The following is a 27,804-nucleotide window of genomic DNA, read 5'->3' as shown; positions in this document are numbered from 1 at the left end:
TAGCGCTCGCGGTACGTGGTGAGCTACTGGAGCTCCCCGATAAATTTACTTTTATTTAGAAAGTTCTTAAGAATGTCAAAATAAATGTCTTTACTAGTGTTGCATGATAGATACTAGAAAGGTATCTTGATATCCAGCTGTTAAAAATGGTCCCAATACTCCCATTTTATTAGTATCAATACTTTTAGAATAGCCTGATGCTGCATTTTCTATGAGTTGGGTCAGTGGATGCATGACCGGAGCACTAGCTTTGCGTAGTGGGCATGTCAACAATGTCAACTGAACACAGACCAAGGGATAGGAATAGTCATATATCGCTGAATGTCTCATTTCATAATACAAAGTTTCTGAATGGACGTTTGGATTAAACCAAGTTGTATGCAGTGATGAACAGTCTTTCACAACGGAAGACAAGTTACTTAACGTTAGACAGGTCGCATAGCAGGAGCCGTCTGGCAACAAATATGTTGTTTCAACAAATGGATTCACAAAATAGATTACCATCCAAATGTTATTAAAGACCCCTGTGACCAGTAAATAGGTACTACGTATGTTCAGGGCCCGAAATTAGAGCCCGCCACCCGCCATTGGCGACCAGATTTTAGGTTTGGCAAGTGCCACTGAGAGGTCTGTCCGCCATGTGGCGGGTCACAAAATAGTTAAAACTGCAGTCAGGGCTCTACAGTGCGACCATATTGCTCACATATGCCCCTAAAAAATATGTGTGCGAGAACCTGAAAAAACTACAAGTCCCACATTGCACTCAAGCCAACGGTCCAATCACAGTAGAGTGACGTGACTGGTTTCATGGGAAATAAAGCAAATGACCAATCGGAAGCTCTCATTTGGCTCGTTTACTTCCTGAAAGTCTGCCATTGCGATCAGGGCTCCGATTGCGATATGCGAGCGTTTTCCGAGACACTCATTTATTATAGTCTTAGCAATAGATTTTAGAACACCTAGATTTAGTATATAGTAATATAACGTTAATGCAACAAAACGAATGCCTTGCTTTGTTAATCATAACGTTGATGCAGTAGCGTATGTCATTGTGTTGACTGTAACAGACATGATAACATCATAACACTGTACACATTCAAATTGCGATAATCGATTCTAACATTTTCAAATCGATGCAGTTGAATTTTCCCCTTAGGATCGATGCATTGTTACACCCCATACACCAAAGTAACTGGCCCACTGTATGTGTGTACAGCCAACTTGGCTAGCGTTATTAACAGCAGAGGTGGGCAATAAGGTCCAGCTGCAGCGCCGGACGGCCGGAGTGCAAGCGGTGTGACGTAATTGGCAGACTCGACTGTCAATCAATGGTCTACCTGACATGCAAACTCATAAACAATGTTTCTGTACTGGAGGTGTACAGTATTTCAATAGGCAACCCTGAAAGGATAATTTTTCTAGAAGAGCAACACAGCCAAAACATAGGCATTGTATGCATAAAAGGGGCAAAAGCTAAAGTTAAGTGACTGTTAGTTTGATTTGATAGGGACAGCAGGTTAATGATCATCAAGTACAAAATACAAAATGTAAACATGCAGGGTTGTAGCAAGAGCTAATTTACACACATGCACGCACAGTACAAATATACATTTATTTCTGAAAAAATTAAATAAACTCTTGTTACTTGAAATATTTTCACTGTGTTCCTAAATATTTTTGGGCGCTCCTAAATTTTTTAATTTAGGAGCACATGTGACAGGCCTAATTTGTGGCTTGTTTACCGATGTCACATCCACTACTCTACTGTCCCGACTGCCCGTGGCGCCTGCTTGCACTGTAGGGAGCTAACGTTAGCTTAATAACTTTAAATGGGTTACAAATAATGTGGAACTATGGAAAGAGTAAGCCGACCACTAAAAAGAGAGCGGGACCACCTAACAAAAGAACGTTTCGCAGAGCTTTTCTTATCATTTCATTATAGACAGACCACAGACCATGAGGTGCGCAAATATGATCCCTTCACTGGCTCCCCGTGGAACACAAGATTGAGTACAAGGTGTCCCTCCTCACTCACCAGTACGTACACGGTGGTGCCCCTGCCTATCTCAAGGAACTCCTCACCCCCAGTCCTCCTCACGTTCCCTCCGCTCCGGCACAGCCTACCTCCTCAAAGTAGGGCTGGGCGATATGACCAAAAACGTTATCGCGATAAAATTATAAAATTATTTTCATATAATTCGATATTGATAATTATCGTCGATATAATGTCCGTCAAGTTTAATTAACTTCTTATGCTGCTGCGAATGTCTCGAGTCGAGTTGATGTCGTCATCAGTCCGCGCACGTTAGCAGTTAGCCGACAAGCGGAGTATCTCACACTACTATAAACGTGGCCTCAGAATTCACGCCACACACATACTCGGCACGTAAATATATAAAACCGCGCCGTGCAAGCTAGTTATCCTAGCCAGCCTGTTGTTTCTAAGCCAATGTCTCGAGTCGAGTTGATGTCGTCATCAGTCCGTGCACGTTAGCCGACAAGCGGAGTATCTCATGACAATTTAATAAATATTACCCTAAAATACTCTCTTCCGCCCCAATATATTGAAACGACGTCCACTGTATACCCCACACTACTATAAACGTGGCCTCAGAATTCACTCCACACACATACTCGGCACGTAAATATATAAAATAGTGCCGTGCAAGCTAGTTATCCTAGCCAGCCTCTTGTTTCTAAGCGGTGTATTCCATGACAATGTACTAAATATTACCCTAAAATACTCTCTTCCGCCCCAATATATTGAAACGACATCCACTGTATACCCCACACTACTATAAACGTGGCCTCAGAATTCACTCCACACACATACTCGGCACGTAAATATATAAAATAGTGCCGTGCAAGCTAGTTATCCTAGCCAGCCTTGTTTACTACTAGAGTCCTACCTCTCTACCCAGAGGTGCACCGCGGGTCTCCTTCACTGTCGGCCATCTCCTTCACCGATTGGTTGTTAGTGCGTGTGTTCATATCCAAGCTTGGAAAATCGATATATCGAAACTTTGCGACCACGTTTCATGTTTATTTCGAGGAAATAATTTATCGCGATAGTTATAGTTATCATTTTATCGCCCAGCCCTACCTCAAAGCCCCCAGGACTAAGCTGCACACCATGGGCGATCGCGCCTTTTGCTCTGCCGCACCCAGACTTTGGAATGCTCTCCCCATCCACCCGAGAGCACCACAATCCGTCGAGGCTTTTAAAAAGGGGCCTAAAAACATTTCTTTTTAACAAGGCTTTTGCCTGAATTTCTCTTTTACTTCTATTCATTTTATTTTTATTTTTATTTTATTTTACTCTTATGTTCTTCCATTTCACTGGTTGTTAAGTCTTTTTATTCATTTTAATTGTTTTATTCATTTAACTTGTCTATATCTCCTGTAGCACTCTGAGATTCTCGCGAATATAAAGTGCGGTACAAATTGAATCCATTATTATTATTATTATTATAAGCTAATTAGCGTTAGCTGCTAACCCTGGAAACACTCAAAGCACAGTCAGTGAGTCCACAAAACCAGTTCCATTAGTGAGGAAAGGGGGGGGGGTTATATTAACTAGGCTTGACAACAGGGGTTCACATTTATTGGCTATTCGTTTCTTTATATCGATTCATGCATCCAGGTTCTGTGTGTTTTTTCCCCCCATTTTTCGACCCCCCTGCGGCTTATATAACGGTGCGGCTTATATGTGGACCAAACCCGAAAATGTAAAAATCGAAATATTGCTTTTTTTACTGCATTGAACTGTTCCCTTATTTGCTAAACTTAATACAACTTGTAAATGAGTTATTTCTTGTTATTTGTCAGACAGTATTGTGTCCCAATGCTGGTGGGAAGACTACAAACGAGAAGCTGGGTGTGGTCGTGCGCGTGCACTTAGCGAGGTGTTGAAACACACAAGAATAGCAACTTGTTTGTTGAAATGTTAATAAATGGGAGCTTCCTCAAACAGCCATCTCTTTTCTGACAATCCCCTCTGTGCACAAACCCTTACATATGGTAATTAAACATTAAAACACCTGCGGCTTATAGCCCAGTGCGGCTTATATATGTACACATCATTCAATTTAGCTGCTGCGGCTTATAGTCAGGTGCGGCTTATAGTGCGAAAAGTACGGTAAATGTGCCTAAAGTCAAGACTCGACAGTGCGAGCATTTCACTGGCATTTGCGACAAATAGCAAACCGGATTTTCTTTGCCACATAATAGTAGGCTACTATAATAATCGATTATGTTCCGTCACTGCAGAATCGTCCACATCACGATGCATCTTAGAATCGAGAGATTTTCACACCCCTATACAACAGTGCTGTATATACTGCATGTAGGGCTGACCTTCAAAACAAATTGGCCATTCGAAGCTTCGGGCCGAGATTCGATTTTTATTGGACTTTGTTCAACTTTGCACTTTGTTCAACTTTGTCGGTGCTGTAAAGTTTTTTGATCCACTTTTTCTCCCATTTTTCTATATTTTCTCCCATCCCAATTTCGTATCATCCAATTCAACCCTCACCTGTCACGAACGCCGTTTCTTGCCTCCCACAAGCCGGCTGCAATGTGGACTAAGTCATACATAGCACAAGTCCCCTCCGGTACTTGAGGTAACAGCAGTCGCATCTTTTCACCTGCGCAGCTCGATCTCTCAGTGTCGAGGAGTAACGCGTGGGAGGCTCACGCTGCCCCCGACACTTCCTGATTCTACTGCGCAGGCGCACCAACCGACTTGTAGGAGTCGCTTGTTCACAACGTTCGATCCCCACCCTTCAGTTTTCCCTCCCCGTAATACGGCCAATGTGTATTACTGCGGACGACCAGCTAAACTGAAAACAATGTGGAGAGCTGGATTCGAACACGCGAATCCTAGCGTCTCCACACTGGTGGCGAGTGCCTTGCCCACTACACCACCTAGCCGCCCTATGTCGGTGCTGTAAAGTTAAAACCTTTTTAAATCTTAGACAAACGAAACACTGCTTTAATGAAATATTGTAAGCAGCACAATGAACAGAAATCTGTCTGTGCAGAGTCCGACCTCATCATAAATAACAAACAACATTGCTTGTTGTAGTTAACAAAGAGAGGCAGTTGATTTAGCAATTTTTATTATAATTTTTTTTATTAAATATATTCAAATTTTATTTTCCCATTCGAATCCCATGCCCATTGAAAGAAGCTTTGAAATATTTAAGACAGCCCTAACTGCACGTATACATTTATATTAACAGCATATATCAGTCTGAATATCCCTGCATTATAACACTATATATACCTACTTATTAGGGTTGGGTACCGTTCACATTCGAACCGATAGCCAACGGTAATTTTTTCTCTGTACTTTACAAAAGTTTGTTGTAAAACTAAATTAGGTCTTAACTTCCCAATTCCAACATTGTATATAAAGAGTAATGAGACAAGTAATGACTTCTAGTGGAGGGCTGTAGATGAGAAGATTTGGGAGGCCGCTGCCCGTTCGTCTCCATAGGCAACCAAAGCACTTTCTGTTGGGTGTCGTCAGTGACTTTGAGTAGCTACCGGACAGGGTAGGAGTCAACTCACTTAGGAACTAGACTCCTAATCAAAATTTGACAATAAAAAGGTTATCTCCCAAAGCAAGTGAACCACACTTCACTTTTCAATTAAGATCAGACTGAACTGAACGCAAATCGGCCCCAAGCACCAACACACGCGTACATACCAGCCACTTGTCCCTGGCGTAGATGACTGTGTTGAGCATGGACTCGTAGAAGAGGCAGTAACCCATCCACTCGGAGATGATGATGTCTACTCCCTCAACAGGCAGGTCCACCTCCTCCACCTTGCCCTTGATGATGGTCACAACTGCAGAGGAGAGAAGGGACGACATCGGCAGGGTCAAACACAGAACACCTGCTCGCATCAAATCTCAAGTATTAAAGTATTGATGTTTAGAATTACAATGTCTTTATTCACCAGTACATTTGACATATACCAGGAATTTTGTTTTGTTCATTTCACTCACTGTGATCCAGCTTGTTGGCCTTGACAATTTTTACGGCATAGTCGGAGATACTGCTGCACTCGATCTATAGAACACAAAGGAGGCAGGTATTTACTTTAATGTTTCCACGCAGACGTCTAGATTAATTTGTGGTGGCCCAGCTCATATTCAACAACCCTACCACAACATTTATCAAACTGACAACCATTGCTTGTCCACAGGGTAGGAAAGCAACTTTTCCTATGTTTTTAATTGGCCTTCATAGGAAATCCCTGGAGAAAAGCAGGGAGTTCCTAGGATAATAATACGGTAATAAAAACGGTCTTATAGTCAGGACAATAAGGTAAATTTCATTTGAAAAGAGTTCAGTCAACTGAACTTGAGAACTATATGACTCATGACACTAGGCTTAAAACAAGTACAGCAGGCTCTCCTGGGGTATTGGAGTGCTCATCATTCCAACTCCTCACTCAAATACCACACGATATTGTTGTGATATCCGAGGATAGGATGTGTGCATTAGAAGCAGCGGAGAATGTTCTTCTCCCATGAGCATAGTTGCATAGAAAGCCTGTCCTATGTGCCTACAGGTGTTGAGGGCCATCTGTTGTGGTGTTCCGCTGGCTTATTAGGGGGTGTAATTTGTGTGTAGCATTGGTCAGTGCCGAGCACAAATATGCCACAGCTCATGATTCAGCACCTTCGAGATCAAGTATAGTAAAATGCTAAGAACATGAACAAAGGGCAGATCATTTACAGTTTTTTTTTGTAGTTACAGTACTGAATTTTGACATCTGGACAGATGCAATATGAATATAGAATATCAGGCCTATAAATGGCCATGTGACGAGTCTTTTTTTAAGGCACCTCTGCTGGATGCCACTGTTAAATCTGGATGTAGTACCACCAGGCATCCGGTAGAGGGCAGCAAATACTGTGAATGAAATCTACTGCAAGTACATTTAATTCCAGATGGCGGCAATTGTGTAAAAAAAAATGCGGGTTGAGTCAAAAAAAATCTCAAGACGTTATAAGAAAGGTAAAGAAAAGATATACGTATTTTATGGCAATAACGTTGAAGTTTGTTCGACCGTGATATAAATGCGACATTCCAGTCAATGCGTGTAAGGGGGAAAAAATGGTGTTCCTTTGTCAGCGGCTGGTGTGAGCTGGTTAGTGAAGTTTTATGAAATTGAAAGCCCTAGGTCTCCTTTCTCTGGACTACAACAATTTCATGAGTGCTTCCTGTTCACACATCTAACTCAAACGTTTTCCGATGCAATGCAGATATTTCTTTATACTCTCACATTTAGCCAATAACACTTAAAATCATTGCTAAACAAATGTAGTGCTGAAAATATACAGGTTAGGGTCTTCTCTTGGCTACATTTAAATTTAGCATAAAACGCCTGTCGGTTGCATACTGAAAGTAAATTGGGAGCTATTCAGGAACCATTCGAGTGCTATGGTCAGAGTTAGCGGTTTGAACCTCATTTTCATCTGAATTGCCTGCAGAGCCATCTACTCTATTAGCTGAAAACACTGCTGGGGCCATAGCCTGAAGTCTTACCTAGAACATGTCCAAAGCAGGGCTGCAACAATTAGTCGACATAAATCAACGACGTCGATCATAAAAACTCGTCGTTGCGGAAGTTTGGTGTCGATGCGTCGTATAAAACAGAGCAGGTAACGTTCATTCAAAACTGCGCAAATGTTCATTTGTAACTGCAATGCACTACAGGAAGTGCTGGGGGCAGTATAATTTCCATTATGACTGCATTCTGTACTAACGACAAAGAAGAAGAAAGCAGCAGCACTACAGCGATGCACAAGCAAGCACCCTGGAACCGTGACGATAGCTACTTCAGATCATGGGTACATTTTAGCTAGTTAGCCATAGTATTGTAATGTTTACGTTAGCTTACATGTTGGAAAGTAGAAATCCATTAATGCTTGCTAAGCGAATGCTATTTCAGTTCATATGTTGAGGCTGCGTGGCCACCAAAGAGCTGTATGTAACGTTAGCTAAACAGTGCCAAGCTGTACTAGAGCACACTAGCGCTTAGCTAGGCTACCGGTGTTTACAGTAGTGGTGGGGGGAAATATCGATACGTAGTAGTATCGCGATACTGTATCGATACAGGGGCGCCAAGTATCGATATTTAATTATTTATTTATACAAAATTTGTATAAGGAAGTTGCATTGTTCATTTCAATACCTGTAATAGTACAGTAGTCCACACACACACGTGTGAATTCAGTTAAATTGGAATATGACTTGTTTGTCAGGTACATGCAGCAGATTACAGTGTTTACATCGGTCTGCTTGAGAAAATACTATGTTCTGCAATAAAAATTATTGAAGTGAGATGAACAGACTGAACTTTATTTTATTAGATAAAACATGTTGACAGTTTTACTTTGCAGTTGAAAAAAGGTAATAAATCGCAATATTAATATTGCAATATATTTAGTATTGCAATACTATCCTATCGTGACTCAAGTATCATGATAGTATCGTATCGTGAGGCCTCTGGTGATTCCCACCCCTAGTTTACAGCTCTGTCAATTAGCACAAAGAGTCGTATTTTTGCAGACTGGAATATTAATTAGCTAAGTTAAGATAGCTAGTGCCAACGTTCACCGTCTGTATAGCGCCATGGTCTCCATTACTGGGTTTTTTTCTCAGTTGAAAAAAGTTTAGGCTAAAGCGCAGGCAAGACTGCAGAGACAGGGAACGTTAGTGCTAGCCATCTTATATCTGATGATTTATAAATTTGTACTATAGAAATGCAATCACGGGGCGGCTAGGTGGCGCAGTGGGCAAGGCACTTGCCACCAACGCAGCAGATGCTGGGTTCGAGCCCAGCTCTCTGCGTTGCTTCCAGCTTGGCTGGTCGTTCATACTAATACAATTGGCAGTATTAGGGGGTGGGAAGCTGGTGGGTGGGGATCGGACGTTGTGGACAGCGACTCCTACAGGTCGGTTGGTGCGCCTGCGCAGTAGAGTCAGGAAGCGACGAGGGCGGCGTGTCCCTCCCACGCAGACCCTCGCCGCTGAGAGATCGCGCTGTGCAGGTGAAAAGATGCGACGGCTGCCTCCTTGAGTACCGGAGGACACGTGATGCAAGGCTTCGTCCACATTGCAGCCGGCTTGTGGGAGGCATGGCCTAACAACGTTCGAGACAGGGGAGGGTAGAATTGGACAATAGGAAATTGGGGATGGGAGAAAAAGTAGATCAAAAAAAGTAAATGCAATCACGGGTTCCTTTATGGACACCAGTCATTTGTAAATTGTGTGTTCCCCTGCAGGAGATCAGAGTAAGACACATACACACACAGCTCCTCTCACACAGCAAACAAAAGACCTAGAAGTCAGTCTGATCCAACTCATCCTCCTCTCCCCCTACAGCTGTTGGAGATGGTGGAGCTGAGTGAGTGGATCCACGTCACCCTCCTGGACAGCCCCATCAGAACCGCGGTGCTGGGGCAGAGGCTGCTACTTTGAGTTACTTTTAAAACATTATTTGCACATTATCTTTACATTTAAACATGCACTTTAATTTGTATTATTTAATTTGTTTATTATGATTGATTATTGTATTTATGTTATTAAAATACATTTGATTAAGAAAGTAGCTTAAGATCCAAAATCAAATGTTTCATGGGTCATTATTTTAATTCGCTATGGGATCATGTTATGTTATGGCAGAGGGACTGGACAACAGGGTGACATTCACAGGTGTGCAGACTTGAGCGTGTGAGGTAAAACATGCACTGGAGCCCGGAAGGAAGCAGAGATGGAATCGAAAAATTGACAGATTAGTCAATACCAAAATAATCGTAGTCCCAAATTGATAATATGGCCAAAAAAAGTTGTTTTACACATCTTTATGTAATTGTATGTTTAGGCGTTTTTCCCAAAAAGGAGTGAGAGGAGTCAACACTACCTCAAGTCCTCTCCCCCACTAATCTCTTTTCACATACACCACCCCTTTTCACACAACAGATCAGCGCAACTTGCGCTCCGGAGAGAGGCGCACGTTCATTATCTTGCGTACGGTACGCTTTTACCGCTTCTCTGTCTCAGAAACCCAACTCAAGTAAGAGGTAATTCTTTTCAGAATTGGCTACACAAACGAGCAATAATTTTCAGCGTCAGTGAGGCGAAACCAGATGTGGTCACTTTTTAGAAACAAGACGCTCGTTGGCTGTTGTCTTATACCAGGAAACAAAATTAACTTTTTTTTACTTACAAGCCATTTGGCTGGTAGATTTTAAAAACTACCAGCCAGGCAGATTTTTTTAACCAGCCAAAAATTATAAATAGCTTTTTAGTATATAGCCATGTGTTATTATTACTATATAATACTCTCATATGCTATTTTCAATTAATATCATAAACAACATAAGGAATATTAGCATAATTTTGAGTGGACTGAAGTAATGAGTCAGCGTTAATAGTTTTAAATGTAGATAATTTATTGAAACATAGAAGTGGGGTCGGGACACACACACGCACTGTTTCAACTCACCACCCCCCGCATCATATTGTAGTCTAGTCTGTCTTCAAACTTCCACTCCTCGAAACTTTTTTATATTTGAATATCAACATTATCTGTCCATCCTCAGTAATCCTCAGTTTACTATAATATACTCCTGTCCTGAGTTGTTAGCTTACGCTAACGTAACGTTCATTTCGGGAGATGTGGGCATAAAGGAATGGCGACGATGCAAAGCATGTTAGATGCAGTTGACCCGTTGTGAGAAAAAAAAACAGACTTATTTCGGGTCGCAAAATAGGCGCACTGCTGTGTAGCCCTGCTCCTCTGCTTGACCGCCCTGCGCTACACAGACATTAGCACGGACTGGGCGGATATGACTTGTCGAGTTGCCACGGAGTTTTTCAAAATAAGAGTATCGATATGAACCGAACGTTGCTAGCTGCCGGAGCCATAGATACGACTGGAGCTGCGCTTGGGGCGGAAATGAGACAAGCCACGGATTTTAAAAGTAAGAGTATCGATATGAACTATTTTGTTACGCCAGGTGGCGGGCAGACCTCTCATTACTCGCCAAACCTTAAATATGCCTGCCATCGGCGGGTACTTATTTTGTTCCCCGCTTATAACCCAAGATTGGAAGCAAGTAATGGGTCAAGAGGTGTGCCAAACGGCGCCCATTTTAGCTTTCAACCGACAGTAATGCTGCTTTTCCACTGCATGGTACCTACTCGAATACTAATAATAATGCAGGACTTAGTAAGTCTTTATTTCAACTGAAGGCTATTTAAAGATTGCGGGTTTGAGTTTTTGTACAAGACACCCCTGTGTAGCTCAATGATGACGTAGTGATGATTCTCTCTGACCAATCAGTGTTTCAGGTCACTTTTAGTTTTTAGTCCCTGTTCTACCCGCTTGGAACCTTGACAGAGCAGGTAATAAATAAGTACCAGGCAGGTACCATTCAGCAATGGAAACAGAGAAGGTTGAGTAGAGTCGAGTAGGTACCATGCAGTGGAAAAGTAGGCCTCAAGGATCAAACAGGAGGGGAGGCCAGTCTCTCCGTTGGATGATGAACTTGCCGGTGAAGACCTCTTACCCCTATGACTTTCTTGGCTCCGGCCTTGGCAGCAAACATACAGAGGATGCCTGTCCCGCTGCCGACGTCAAGCACCACCTTGTCCTTGAACAGGTGCTTGTTGTGGAACATGGAGTTGCGGTAGGTCAGAGTGCGCACCTCGTCCTTCAGCATCTCCTACAAGAGCAGCAGGTAGGACAATCATTGGGGAGAAAAGGTGACTTGGGGGAAATTAGGGGCCGTCAGTCTCATCGATATTTGTCATACATGAACAAGTCTGCCCCCAAAAAAAGGCTAGAAATCCCAAAACAGAGATGTGAACCTGTGATATCACAAAGATATCAAATCTGCAACCGCTCCACAGGATGAAAGGAGACTAATTTTGTGGACCCACAGAAGGCATAATGCTATTGATGCCTTACTGATCTATAAACATACTCAAAGTGTCAACCCCCAACCTGGTACTTTCAGTAAACATGACCATCTTACCCTTTTCTATTAAGCAGTTCTAGATGACATCACAGAACCTAGAGTTAGACATTTGGTTCCTGACTTTGGGGAAGTTCTGTTCATGATCAAATATCATTTGTGCTTCTTTTTAAAGACATGAAATTAATGAGTCTGTGTGCTGAAACACTAACAGCAAATGAAACCCTTGGGGTATTTATTTGAAGTCACGTACCTCATGGATGCCAAAGTGTGCGTACGAGTCAAAGTAGTAGTCCTTTGATGTCATGTCTTCGGCCGCTGGTTTGGCCGAGCTCTCCCCCTGAGAAATCTCACCAAAAGAGACCAAAGTCATAACCTGAGCAAGAATTGACAGTTTCCATTGATATCAAGTGCAGATTCCTCACTTTTACTCAATAGTAGACCCATCAGTTTAGAGTCATTTGACAATAGTTTAGAATGCTATATAATACATCTTTCTCTAGAGATGCAACATGCTTTCTTGTATTAACAATGTTGCAAATCTAGTCACTTTGCATTGATTTCTAGCATGCTACACATTTCTTTAAGATTTTAGTATTGGGTAAATTATCAGCCTGGTCGATATCTGATGCCACTATCCGTACATCCCTATATACTACCTAGTTATTAAGTGATATTGTGCGAGAATTGAACGAAATCCTTCAGCAACCCAACAAAACCCTGTACCAGTCTAGTACTGTTTGAGTGAGTCCGATTATGAGCATGTCACAGAATCACTGAGACCCACCACAACGCCCCCCCCAAACTAATGGTGCATTTAGGAATCAATTAACCACAACCTTCCCGCTTCAGAAGGCCCCAAAAGGCAAAAACATTGTTGTTAACGTGAACGAGTCCCGTTTCACTCAATGATTGGGCGAGTTATCGAACTATCGTCACAAGTCCATGCTGGTGTGTCGCATCAGACCCCCCCCCCCCCCCCCACGGCACAAAGGATGAAAGCACATGGTTGGTCGCAGTGGCCTTCTTCAATAGTTAGCGAGCCAAGACCACGCCGCTCTTTCAAGAACAAATCTGAACCGATGCGCCTCCCAATAGCTTCCCAAATCACAATTCTTCTATGGACAAGTCCCGAGTCGGTTCTTGTAGCTGGCAACAGAACCGACAACTTGGTGGGCTTTTTATTTATATATCACGTTAACCATCGTGGCAGTGCTGGGAAGCTGGCTAACAAGTTGTGCTAAGCAAGTTAAGCGTAACACTGTCAAATTATAATACGCATGCCAAGCAGTTGATAACGTTAACGCGTCTCAAATGGGCGCCGAATTATCGCATAACGTCATACACGACGGTTGCCACATCGAGACAGCATTGGGACATGAGCCAGCATTTTACCGGATCCGAGCTAACAAGTTAGCACCCATGTGGTCGCATCCACTCGCTGCTATCCCGTGAGTCGGTTAGTGTCAGAAACACTTATTGGTTATACCCCCAGCCAAATATATGGTAGCCGGTGACCGTTCGCGTGTAACAACGTATTAATTTACAGTGCTCGCTAGCCAACATTAATACGTGACGGTAACGTTAGATGAATGGGCACAAACGACATGGCTAACTAGCTTAGCCCTGGCAATAAAATGGATGCTTCGTTTCGAAGTGCGTTTATACGGAGATCCGCGAGTAGGCCTAAATATATAACACTTTTACAACATGCTCGTTTAAATAATAGAGACATATCTCATGTACATATACATGTATGCAGAATACATATTTTGTATTAATAAACATCCCTCAAAACAGCCCGGACCTACCTCCATTCTGTCTGTCGTCTCCGCCATTTCGATCGTGTGGGCAGGGAGCATTGATTGAGCAAAGCATGGAGACACACACGAAAGTAAGTTGAAAAGCGCCCCTCCAATCCCCGCCCATTAAACGAAAATACGAGTTGTAATTGGTTTATTTTGACTCGAATCGTCCCACATTTGAGATGAAATGCTACTCATTGGTCAAACGCCGCATCGCTAAAGCGCAAACTCGAGTAGTTAAAACGTTACGCCTACTGTGTGTGGATGTAATAGTCAGGTTCATTATACAGTTTTTTAAACTTTCGTTGGATTTTTTTCGGGATTTGCAAAACTATACATTTTTGGAAAGGGCATTGTATCAGAAATCAGAAATCCATGTTTCCATTTGCCCAGATGTATAGACCACTACACGTCCGCGTTACATTGAAATCGGGGAGGAGATTGCGGGGGAGCAAATTAATGAATGTGGATGAGAGCCGTGATGTAAGTGGTTGCAGATACGGCTGTGGGGGTGCTAGAGACATGATCTAATAGACGTTTATGCGCCTCAATCTCCTGAACACGGCGTGACCCATTCCTAATCGATCAGAACTAAATCGGCAGAGAAAAAGCCCATTTTAAAGCACCTATTCCGCATGCACATGTGCAGAGTGCCCATGGAGTCTGGACGAAGCGAGATGACGCACGAATGAATGTGGACTGTTCCATCAGAGGGCGGAGCTTCGGTGGTAATGTGAGTGGCTACAGACCGCTGCACTTAAATATAAACATTAGTCTACCTGGAGACTCAATGAGGTAATTGTAGACAGTGGCGGACTGGCCATCGGGACGTTCGGGACGAATCCCGATGGGCCGGAACCAAAGTGGGCTGGTCCAAAAAAAAAAAAAAATCTTTTATTTTTTAACTTTTTTTTTAACTTTTTTTTTTTTTTTAACTTTTTTTTGTGCCAGTGTGTGGGCCAGTGTGTGGGCCACTAATGTGGGCCGGTGTGTGGGCCAGTGTGTGAGTCGGTGTGTGGGCCACTAATGTGGGCCGGTGTGTGGGCCAGTGTGTGAGTCGGTGTGTGGGCCGGTGTGTGGGCCAGTCTGTGGGCCGGTGTGTGGGCCACTAATGTGGGCCAGTGTGTGTGCCGGTGTGTGGGCCAGTGTGTGGGCCAGTATGTGGGCCGGTGTGTGGGCCACTAATGTGGGCCAGTGTGTGTGCCGGTGTGTGGGCCAGTGTGTGGGCCAGTATGTGGGCCGGTGTGTGGGCCGGTGTGTGGGCCAGTATGTGGGCCAGTGTGTGGGCCAGTATGTGGGCCAGTGTGTGGGCCAGTATGTGGGCCGGTGTGTGGGCCAGTATGTGGGCCAGTCTGTGGGCCAGTCTGTGGGCCGGTGTGTGGGCCAGTATGTGGGCCGGTGTGTGGGCCAGTATGTGGGCCAGTGTGTGGGCCGGTGTGTGAGTCGGTGTGTGAGTCGGTGTGTGGGCCACTAATGTGGGCCAGTGTGTGTGCCGGTGTGTGGGTGGGCCAGTGTGTGGGCCAGTATGTGGGCCGGTGTGTGAGCCGGTGTGTGGGCCAGTGTGTGGGCCGGTGTGTGGGCCAGTGTGTGGGCCGGTGTGTGGGCCAGTGTGTGGGCCAGTGTGTGGGCCGGTGTAGTGTGTGGGCCGGTGTAGTGTGTGGGCCAGTGTGTGGGCCGTATGTGGGCCGGTGTGTGGGCCATTATGTGGGCCGGTGTGTGGGCCAGTGTGTGGGCCGGCAATAAAACAATAAACAAGTTGCATAAACTAAATCAGATTAAAAATGATCACAGTTCTGGTTTGCCTTAAGATGCAGTTTAAGATGGGTCTTGAACATGGAGTATGTAGGGCACTCTCTAATCACAACTGGTAGGCTATTCCAGTAGTTACCACTTTTAACAGAGAACACAGTTTTTGCAATGGTAGTATACCGAAAAGGCACCTTACAGTCCCCTCTACTGATGGCCCTGGTGGTAATGCCAGTGTCTCCTTTCTGTTGGATGAACTCATTCAATGGGGGAGGGGCAAGTCCATGCAGAACCTTGTACATGAAGCAAGTATATTTGAAAACTTGGAAATTCTCGAAACTTAGCATGTTATGTTTTTCTAAAACATTACAGTGATGAAATGAAATTGGTTTCCTATCAAATACTTGTATGGCTTTTTTGTAGAGTAATTCTATTGGTGTAAGAGTAGTGACATATGAAAGAGACCAGTTGATAAAACAGTACTCGATGTGTGATAAAATCATTGAATGCAGAAACATCCTTGCAGCATTAACTGGCAGGCAGGGCCTGATCTGCCTGAAGTTTTCGATGTTAAACTTGACTGTGTTTGTCACTTTCTTCACATTACTTTTTGAAGGTCAATGTAGAGTCCAATGTGACCCCAAGATACTTGAATTAATGTACAATGTCCAGCTCCGCCTCTCCCAGAAACACATTAGAGTGAGTGACCTCTACTGGTGACTTTGTGAACATCATACACACTGTTTTATTGGTGTTAAGTGAAAGACATGCTTTTGTTAGCCAGTCTTGAATGAGACATGAGACATCAGTGAATGAGATTCACGTTTCCTCCCAACCGCGAGTAGGCCTAGAAGCGCAGAAATGGAGAATGCTAAAAAAGAAAGGGTGGAGCTGAAAAAGCTAGAATTGCTAGTAAAAGACGCAGAACAATGTTCTAAAATTACAGACATGTTTAGTAGAGGAAGGGCTGGCGTTAGAGTAGCTGCTGCTGCTAATGATGATGAAGTTCAAGTGGAAGGAACCAACAGTAACATGACAGGTGCGTGCAGTAGCCTAGTGCATATTCTACTGTTGGTGTGTGCCGGTTCATGAGGGCTAGCTAGCCTATACTAGTTCTTGCAGTGATTTCAGTCATTCTATTACAAGACAATGTGCTTTCCGTATTCCTGATTCCTTACAGCACGTGGACGTAAATAGTCGTGACTCGTGAAGTTTTTTCTCTGACTAAAAGTTTAGTTAGCAATGTTAGGACTAGTGCCCACCACAGCATCAGAAGCTAAAGTGCGAACCTAGAGAGCCAATCAGAACCTAGGACGGGCTGCAAATTAATTGGCTACTAATATTATAATAGTAAATACTAAAATAAAATACTATTATGTTCCCTTTCAAATTTTCATGTTGATATAATATTGGTAATCTAATTGATTGAATTGATTAGTTGCCATTTTACATGCTTAAATAAGATGTACCTTAGAATTCCCAACAGGTAGCCATGTTCTCGATTAGTCTCATCTACATGTTTGTAGATAACCACAGCTAACTAGCTTAAGCTAACAACTAGGTCAACTACTACCCCGTAGTTAAACAAATGTGATTGCATATAACAGCTAACTGCTACAGCTAAGTTGGTAGTGTTGGGGAAAATGTGTATATGAGGTGAACTAGTTTAATATGGGTCAACTAAGCAGTACTGAAAGACGGTCTGGCTGATGTTCTTAAAACAACTTGGAGATAGGCAGATGGACATTTCAGTACATCATATCGTGTGCTCTAATCTTGTGTACATCATATCTTGTTCTTTTCTCTCTTTCATACATACACATATACACACACACATTTAATCTTTTCTCTCTTTAATCTTTTCTCTCTTTTACACACATACATATACACGCACACATCTCACTCAATCGAATCTTTTCTCTCTTTAATCTTTTCTCTCTTTTACACACATACATATACACACACACATCTAATCTTTTCTCTCTTTAATCTTTTCTCTCTTTTACACACATACATATACACGCACACATCTCACTCAATCGCATCTCTCTTCGATGTTAAATCTATGTGTCATTTTAATGTACGTCATGTCATATCTGATATAATGTGTCACGTCATCTTATCTGTCATGGGGGGGCAGGGCTGAGAAGGTATTTATGGGACAAGCAGAGGGATTGAGGAGTTAGAGTGTTTTTCTTCAACTGTGGTGACCGTCTGATGATCCATAGCTTCTGCTGTTAAAACTTTCTTTCATTAAACAAATTGCCTGTTGAAATTGGAAATATCGTCTCCTGCTGTGTTAAACAACCATCAGCCACAACATTTGGTGACCCTTGACCTGTAGACGCCCAGCCGGGCCTTTCATACGGCCAGTTCCTGGAATCTCCCGTAGACATTCTGGCGGTTGTCGACAAAAAAAGGTGAGCGTTGTGCTTGTTATTATAATATCCGTCAGAGATTCTGCGGGAGGAAAAAGTGCGCTGGCTGTGTGACTGGTTTTGGATGGACGGCTATAAAACGAACACGAGTGGTGAGGTGTTGACACTAGGGCGAATCCTCTTTTAACAGGCTATAAGTGCGCCACTAATCAATTTTAATTGCATGTTTTCGACCTATCTGGTTAAACTTTTCTCTCTGGTCAAATTTTTCTCTGACCCTTTACAAAACACTCTCCCTATTCCCCACTTCCTTGTTATAACTGTGGTAGGCTGGTCATGGTTGACACCGACACATGTACACACATAACTCTCTCAGAGATAGTGGTGGGTAGCTACAGAGAGGCCAGCTGTGATAATATGAGCAGAGAGTGAAAAACAATTTGGGCAGCGTTTGACGAGACTCTAGTTGTTTCCACTGTTGGGCCTAGACACACACACACACATTCCTGTGTCACAATACACACATACAATACACACACACGTCTGTGCAAAGACACACAGACACACACAGACACACACAGACATACACACACAGTCACACAGACACACACACACAGACACACACACACACACACAGTCACCACACACAGACACACACACACACACACACGTCTGTGCAAAGACACAGACACACACAGACACACACAGACATACACACACACTCACCACACACACACACAGACACACACACACACACACACACAAACACACACACACACACACCGACACACACACACACACACACACAGTCACACACACACACAGTCACACAGACACACACACCGACACACACACACACACACACACACATTCCTGTGTACACACATACAATACACACATACAATACACACACACGTCTGTGCAAAGGCACACAGACACACACAGACACACACACACTCACCACACACAGACACAGACACACACACCGACACACACACACACACACATTCCTGTGTACACACATACAATACACACATACAATACACACACGTCTGTGACACACAGACACACACAGACACACACACACTCACCACACACAGACACACACAAACAGACACACACACACACACACACACACACACACACACACATTCCTGTGTCCCGGTAGACAGCGGGTTGTGAGGCAGGCGGGTGGAGTTAAACCTGCTGATTACAGACATACACACACACTCACCACACACAGACACACACAGACACACACACACACACACAGTCACACACACACAGTCACACAGACACACACACACTCACCACACACAGACACAGACACACACACCGACACACACACACACACACACACATTCCTGTGTACACACATACAATACACACATACAATACACACACACGTCTGTGCAAAGACACACAGACACACACAGACACACACACACTCACCACACACAGACACACACACACAGACACACACACCGACACACACACACACACACACATTCCTGTGTCCCGGTAGACAGCGGGTTGTGAGGCGGGCGGGTGGAGTTAAACCTGCTGATTACAGACATACACACACACTCACCACACACAGACACACACACACAGACACACACACACACACACACAGTCACACACACACACAGTCAGCACAGACACACACAGACGGACACACACACACACACAGACACACACACACACACACACACACCGACACACACACATACACAGCACACACACACAGTCACACACACACACACACACAGTCACAAACAGACGCACACACACACACACACACACAGACACACACACACACACACCGACATACACACATACACACACACACACACACACACACAGACACACACACACACACCGACATACACACATACACACACACACACACACACACAGTCACACACACACACACACACAGTCACACACAGACACAAACAGACGCACACACACACAGTCACACACAGACACACACACCGCATTGTAGAACCAGGTTAAATGTGTCCTGGCAGTAGTAGAACCAGGTTAACTGTGTCCTGGCTGTAGTAGAACCAGGTTAACTGTGTCCTGGCTGTAGTAGTAGAACCAGGTTAACTGTGTCCTGGCTGTAGTAGCATTGTAGAACCAGGTTAACTGTGTCCTGGCTGTAGCATTGCTGTAGTAGAACCAGGTTAACTGTGTCCTGGCTGTAGTAGTAGAACCAGGTTAACTGTGTCCTGGCTGTAGTAGTAGAACCAGGTTAACTGTGTCCTGGCTGTAGTAGCATTGTAGAACCAGGTTAACTGTGTCCTGGCTGTAGCATTGCTGTAGAGTAGTAGAACCAGGTTAACCGTGTCCTGGCTGTAGTACAACCACACACACACACACACAACACAATAAACACACACACACACTAAACAACGATGCATACAGCAGAAGACATACTGTTAGACCGGAACCCGCTCCTAAAAAATATAATTCTCAAGGTAGGTGTCCGTTGGCAGAGGCGTACAAAGGCCGGGGACACAAAATGGCCTTCCGGAGGTACTTTTGATCTCGACGTATGCGAAGAGATGAATGTAATGATTCGTAACCACAAGCCAGGCGACAACAGCAAAAAGAGGTTGAAAAAGAGGACAGAAGAGTTGGGGGTAATGAAGCTCTACGCCCAGAAGGGGAGAGCATACAGGCAGGAAGCTTTAGCGCTAAATCAGAGAGAGACGGATATAGGGAAACCAACATCCCCACCTTATGTCACGCAATTGCCGGTGGGCACTGTGACAATAAGAGGAGAATATGAGGAGACGGAATTAGGGACCCCCGCTAGGTCAGAAACCTCCGCTAGATCAGAGACCTCCCTTAGGCGAGATACCCCCCCCAAACTGACCCCGCAGGATCTCTATCCGAAAGCCCTGGCGGCATATGGCGAGACAGTACGTCGGAAGTTGTATACTGCAGAGGAAGAGGAGGTAGAGAACCTGGGCAGGCAGAGGGAGGGAGTCGGGAGGAAGATAGAGGAAGAGCCCCGTCAGAGTGTGGCACAGCAGACATCAGAGAAACACGGAGCGTGTGGCCACACTAAACTGTTGACTGAGGAGGAAGATGAGAATGACACGAAACCAGGACAGGAGAAAGGAAACATTACAGGAACCCTGACTTTCGCCCCTACATTCGTGGGAAGTGTGACAAGCACAGGCCAGTTTCCCCTGCTAATAAAGGGGAACGATATCTTTCACATGCCATGGTCACCTCTAGACATCGATGGTTTAATAGTAAGACTACCGGACCTTTCAGAAGGAGCCTCCAGGTGGATCACGCAGTTTGAGGAAAATACGTCATCTTTTCTGCTAGCAGTGGGTGACGTCAAATCCCTGTTGACGCGTTTGCTAGGAGTTGGTGCCTGCCGGGACATCATGGGTGATACATCGATGCGAGTGGCATGCGACACGCAGGCCCATGATGGAGACATATTCAACGCGCATAGAGCGGCGTTGTGGTACAAACTCAGGAATCAATATCCATCACGTATTAATCCGGCAAAACTGGCAGGCAACCCCATAATGGAGACGGAAGGGCCTGGCGCCTATGTGAACAAAGTACTGAAGGAGTGGAGAGGTGAGCTAGGACACAACCCAGAAATTGACCCGTTGCAGAGAGCGATGTTTAGAGAAAGTGTGATGAGAGGGCTTCCAGAGGTGGTTAAGAATAGACTGGAAGACGTGGTGGGGTTAATGGACATGACTTATCCTTTGTTCTGTGCACATGTAACACATAGTGTGGAGAAGCAAAGGGCTCAGGAGCAGAAAGTCAGGGATCAGGATAGAAATGACGCAAGGAAGTTAACTCAGCAACAACTGCAGCCCCAAAGGAGGCTGCAGGCAGTAATGGTGTCATCTGCTACCTCTCCACCCATGCAGGACCAGGGACCCCCGCCTGCACCTCAGGTAGTGAGAAGCTATGGCTATAGTTCACAGAACCAGGCGTCCAGGCGGCAGGCAGGGAATGGGCAATCAGGCCCACGGTTTACACAGGGACCGGGGAACGAACAACAGTTTCCCCGTTTCCACTGTTGGAACTGCGGCATGCAGGGACACAGGGAAATGAGATGTGGGCAACCATACCGTCCCGGCTCGGAGTATGGAAGACCTGTGCGCCAGGGGGAGTCACAAGGGCCCCACAACCAGGGGGAGACAGGAGGGCCCCGAAACCAGGGGGGTAATCACTAGGGGTGCCCAGAGAATGCGACGGGGGGAAATCAAATGATTGTGGTTTCCAAGGGAGCTGAGCAAGAACCTATTCTGCAGGTCCTAGTGGAGGGCAAATTAACAGAGATGATGGCAGACACTGGAGCAGGTTTTTCCTGCATAAAGCAAAAATACGCCGCTCACTTACCCCAGTCTGGACAGTATTGTTGTGTTGACTCCTTAGCCACAGCCTTGGGTTGTTTAATACTGGACAAGTGTTTCATAACGGCCGTTGTGTGGGCCGGTTTCGGGGCCGGTGCGTGGGCCGGTGCGTGGGCCGGTGTGTGGGCTGGTGCGTCTGAATGTCCCGGGCTGAATTTGTGTCCCAGTCCGCCACTGATTGTAGATGTCGCCATAAGATGCGTCTGGCCATTTATTGGGATAATTTTTTCATTATCCTGTTCGGCTGAAAGGACACTGGCCACCGAAGCTCCCCCCTCTGATGGAACAGTCCACATTCATTTGTGCGTCATCTCGCGTCGTCCAGACTCCATGGGCACTCTGCGCATGTGCATGCGGAATAGCTGCTTTAAAATGGGCTTTTTCTCTGCCGATTTAGTTCTGATCGATTAGGAATGGGTCACGCCGTGTTCAGGAGATTGAGGCGCATAAACGTCTATTCGATCATGTCTCTAGCACCCCCACAGCCGTATCTGCAACCACTTACATCACGGCTCTCATCCACATTCAATATGCTCCCCCCCCCCCCTATCTCCTCCCCGATTTCAGAATCCCGGAAGTGTTGCGGTGGTCTATATAAGGCGGCCATATTGGAATTTCCAAACTGGCCACCGTAAAATGTAGGTTTTGTAATATCTCGGCTTCTAAATGAGTTAGATTAGAATATTGATTTGAACTTCTAAACCAACATTTTCAGGGTCAAGGAATCCAATGGTGGTAGACGTTACAAACCTACATTTTACATTAACAGGGACACGTCCCCAAGGACTTCAAAATTGCGAGAGTAACACCCCTGCACAAAAAGGGCAGCAAATTAGACCCAGGCAAATACCGCCCTGTTTCTATCCTTACCTCCATCTCGAAAGTCATGGAAAAAATAGTATACCAACAGGTCGAAAAGAACCTTGCGGAAAAAAATAGAATCTACGAATTCCAATCTGGCTTCAGAACATCCCACTCCACTGACACATGCCTTCTCTATTTAAACGACCACATCAAACAAGAGGTGGACGCGGGCAAATACTGCGGCACGGTCATGCTGGACCTACAAAAGGCCTTCGACACTGTCAATCACACCATTCTGATTGACAAGCTAAAAGCAATTGGTTTTGATAGTCTTATCAGTGAGCTGGATGCAATCCTACCTGGAGGGGAGAGAACAGATGGTGGAGGTATACGGTTGCGAGAGTAACACCCCTGCACAAAAAGGGCAGCAAATTAGACCCAGGCAAATACCGCCCTGTTTCTATCCTTACCTCCATCTCGAAAGTCATGGAAAAAATAGTATACCAACAGGTCGAAAAGAACCTTGCGGAAAAAAATAGAATCTACGAATTCCAATCTGGCTTCAGAACATCCCACTCCACTGACACATGCCTTCTCTATTTAAACGACCACATCAAACAAGAGGTGGACGCGGGCAAATACTGCGGCACGGTCATGCTGGACCTACAAAAGGCCTTCGACACTGTCAATCACACCATTCTGATTGACAAGCTAAAAGCAATTGGTTTTGATAGTCTTATCAGTGAGCTGGATGCAATCCTACCTGGAGGGGAGAGAACAGATGGTGGAGGTATACGGTACCCTACCCCCCCCCCCCCCCCCCCCCCCTCCCAGTGAGCTGTGGTGTTCCACAAGGAAGCATACTAGGACCGCTACTGTTCCTAATTTATGCAAATTACATGTCGTCAGCTTGTGACTGCAACTTGTTCCTGTTTCGCGGACGACTCAGCCCTGCTGGTCTCTGACAAGAACAAGTTACAGGTTGAAAAAACCCTCAGCTCGGAACTAGGCAAAATCTGCATATGGCTCGCTAATAACAAACTATCATTACACCTGGGCAAAACAGAGTCCATTCTCTTCGGTTCAAATAACAAACTCAGCAAGACCGACGGCTTCTCAGTTACAGTGGGTGACAATATTGTCACAAGGAAAGATGAAATTACATACCTAGGTTCCATCCTAGAGGCAAATCTTTCCTGTGACAAAATGGCATTGATTGATTGAAAACTTTATTAACAGATTGCAGAATGGGTACAATACAGTACAGCTCAATACACACAATTGTTAAGGGGATGCAGACCAGAGAAAGACTTTCGTCTTGTTTACATCAGGGTCCCCCATTTTCAATTCATCAGGACATATATGACATACATGACATACAGATAGACAGTAATAATAATAATAATAATAATAATAATAATAATAATAATAATAATAATAATAATAATAATAATAATAATAATAATAATAATAATAATAATAATAATAATAAACTTTATTTGTATAGCACTTTTCATACAGAGGTTGCAGTTCAAAGTGCTTCACAACAGTAAAAAATACAGGCATGAGCGAGCATAGCAAGGTATGGTAAATCACAGTGTTTCACATTAGGATCTATCATCCTAATAGGCTCTCTATTTACAGTTTCATTCAGTAATACAAATAATAAAATAGTTTAAAATGATTAAGTTTAAAAATAGTCTAAAAACTATAAAATAGAACGGACATACAACAACAGTAAAAAATACAGGCATAAGCGAGCATAAAAATTAAAAATGTAAATACAAAGAGATAGAGAGGTAGCAAGGTTAGGCAAATCACAGTTCTTCAGCAATACAAATAATAAAATATAATAGATTAGATAGAGTAAAAAAGTGCGGTTTGATTCAGTTTAAAATAGGCTAAAAATAATAAGATAGAACGGACAGTAAAAAGTGTGATAAGATTGTTCAATAACGAAAAATATATAACAACAGAGCAGTGTATCGCTCTTAGTACTTTGAGTTTCCATCGCTCTTAACTGTGAGGATTGGTTCGTTCCCCGCCACACGCTCCTTTGAGGTACTGTGTTGATTGGTGCATTCCCCGCCACACGCTTCTGGAGCGAGTACCAATTCCAGCATGCACCTGTCATAGTTTGTGATTAGCGCCCCAGAGGCTTCTTATACTGGGACCTTCTTTCAATCGATGTCGGGTCATTTTGAATACTACTGCTTCTGCCTGTTTTCCCCCCGTTGTTGTGCCTCGTCTACTTTCCCTCCAGGACATCTTTGGATTGCCGCTGGTGAATACCTTGTTCCTCCGTTTGGAGCTGCGCCTCGTTGCCCGCTTTACGCGTTTGCGCTTTGGTGAGTTGGAACCAAACCCTTTTTGGATTATCTGTTTTTGTGTGTTTGGATAACACTGAAGAGTATCGTTTTTGTTTGCACTGGACTCAGCTAAATTGTGTGTTTAAGTTAAACACTGAAGAGTATCGTTTTTTGTTTGCACTGGACTCAGCTAAATTGTGTGTTTTGGATAACACCGAAGAGTATCGTTTTTGTTTGTACTGGACTCAGCTAAATTGTGTGTTTTGGATAAACACTGAAGAAGTACCATTTTGTTTTGTTCTGGACTCAGCTAAGGGAGGACGGAACTGCACTGCCTCTGTGTACTGTTGGACTGTTGTTGATCTCTCTCTCTCTCTCCGTTTCCACCTCGAGTTGAAGCTGGGAGTATCTGCAGAGCCGCAACGGCGTCAACGCCGATTCCCCACCTCTAACACCAAGAGGATCTGCAGAGCCGCAGATAACTCTGCCGAAGGCAGTCTCCTTTTTTGTTGTTCAGAATTATTACTTGACTCTTTTTGACTCTGTAAATAAATACGCCCTAGTATTTGGCTAACTCTGAACTACCTGTCTGTGCCGTGCTGTTGAGGTCGGTTTCAAACCCTAACATTAACATAATACATCAGATATGATGATGAAAATGGCCCAGTTAGGAGAATCAACCTTGGCTAGGCGGTGATGTTCACGATGTACCTAACTGGAATGTTAAACAACTTTGCTAGCAGAGGAAAAGATTTAGGTCAGAAGTCATCCTCTCCTCACAACAGAGCATCACTCTAACATCATAGAACCGACATATGAATTTCATTGGAAGTGTATGAAAGTAGGTAGGGTAAGAATATAGCAAGGTATGGTAAATCACAGTGTTTCACATTAGGATCTAGCATCCCAATCTCTGTTTACAGTTTGATTCAGTAATAAAAAAAATAGTCTAAAAATTATAAAAATAGAACAGACATACAACAGGGTATTTAACATACAACAGCACAGTGTTTCACATTAGGATCTAGCATCCCAATAGGCTCTCTGTTTACAGTTTGATTCAGTAATACAAATAATAAAAAATAGTTTAAAATGATTCAGTTTAAAAATAGTCATCAGTAAGAAGTAAAAAGTGTGATAACCGACACATGAATTTGATAGGCAGTGTATAAAAGTAGGCAGGGTAAGAATAGTGCAGGTAAGTACAATTTGTGTCAGGATATCCCTGATGTTTCTATAATAATATTTCCCCTTGCCACTAGGTGGTAGCAGATATCTATCTTCAAATATTTGCCTGCATTACCCCACAGTGAAATGCCTGAGCAAAGAGATAGGTTTTAAGCTGTCTTTTAAAGATGTCTAGCGAGTTGGCTTCTCTGATGTTTTGGGGTAGTTTGTTCCACAGTTTTGGGGCATAGTTGATAAAGGCTGCATTACCGATCCTCTTTTGACTGTTTCTGGGAGCCTCTAGTAGTCCAGCAGCTGATGATCGCAGTGTTCTTGCTGGTGTGTAATTTATTAGAGTGTTGGCGATGTATAGGTCCCTGTCCATTTAGAGCTTTGTATGTAAGGAGAAGGACCTTAAAGTCAATTCTAAATGTTACAGGAAGCCAGTGTAAAGCAGCTAAGACTGGACTAATGGGCTCTCTCCTTTTGGTTCTAGTTATCGGGCTGCAGAGTTTTGGATTAGCTGAAGCCTCTCTGTGGTTTTCTTAGGGAGACCTGTGAAAAGTGCATTACAGTAGTCTAACCGGCTAGATATGAATGCATGGATTAGCTTCTCAGCATCGTTCTGATTAATAAATACTTTTGCTATATTTCTGAGATGGAAGAACGATGTTTTCGTCACTTTGCTAATATGAGAATTGAAGTTCAGTTCTGAATCTATGATAACCCTGAGACTAGTGACCTCAGATTTGATCCAGGTTCTTTATTAATGTTTCTTTTTTAGTTTTGGGGCCGATAATTAGAATTTCGGTTTTGTTCTCGTTTAGTTTCAGGAAGTTCTTACTCATCCATTTATTTATTGCCAGTAAGCAGTCTGTAATGGAGCTAATCGCTGTATCATTTGGTTCAGCAGATATGTACAGTTGTGTATCATCCGCATAGCTATGGAAATCTACATTATGTTCTCTGATGATATCACCCAGCGGTAACATGTAAAGGGAGAAGAGTAAAGGACCTAAGCAACTCCCTTGTGCAACTCCATAGTTGTTGTCGTATATATCTGACATGTGATCTCCCAGTTTAACATAGAATTTCCTCCCTCTGATGTATGTTTTAAACCAGCCTAGCACATGTTCTGAGAAACCGACATGGTTTTCAAGACGATTGATTAGAATATCGTGATCG

At 43.9% G+C, this 27,804-nt stretch overlaps 1 protein-coding gene across 2 annotated transcripts in view; it reads right to left on the bottom strand.

The window, feature by feature from the left end:
• The window catches only part of prmt1 (protein arginine methyltransferase 1), a 37,886-nt gene extending 24,001 nt beyond the window's left edge, over nucleotides 1–13,885 (bottom strand). The window contains exons 1-5 of one of the 2 annotated variants that reach the window (XM_084328637.1): nucleotides 13,816–13,885; nucleotides 12,258–12,344; nucleotides 11,597–11,752; nucleotides 6,017–6,080; nucleotides 5,714–5,856 (exon numbers count right to left, since the gene is read on the bottom strand). In XM_084328637.1, the coding sequence (XP_084184763.1) occupies nucleotides 5,714–5,856; nucleotides 6,017–6,080; nucleotides 11,597–11,752; nucleotides 12,258–12,344; nucleotides 13,816–13,866 (501 nt within the window). In that variant the 5' untranslated portion in view covers nucleotides 13,867–13,885. Of the gene's footprint in view, nucleotides 1–5,713; nucleotides 5,857–6,016; nucleotides 6,081–11,596; nucleotides 11,753–12,257; nucleotides 12,354–13,815 lie in introns of both variants that reach the window. The other variant, XM_084328638.1, reaches the window with a different exon arrangement.
• Nucleotides 13,886–27,804: the final 13,919 nt, after the last annotated feature.

Source organism: Notolepis coatsorum (genome assembly GCF_963971535.1).
Source record: "Notolepis coatsorum genome assembly, chromosome: 14".
NCBI classification, from domain to species: Eukaryota; Metazoa; Chordata; class Actinopteri; order Aulopiformes; family Paralepididae; genus Notolepis; species Notolepis coatsorum.
This window is presented reverse-complemented; position numbering and strand designations above follow the sequence as displayed.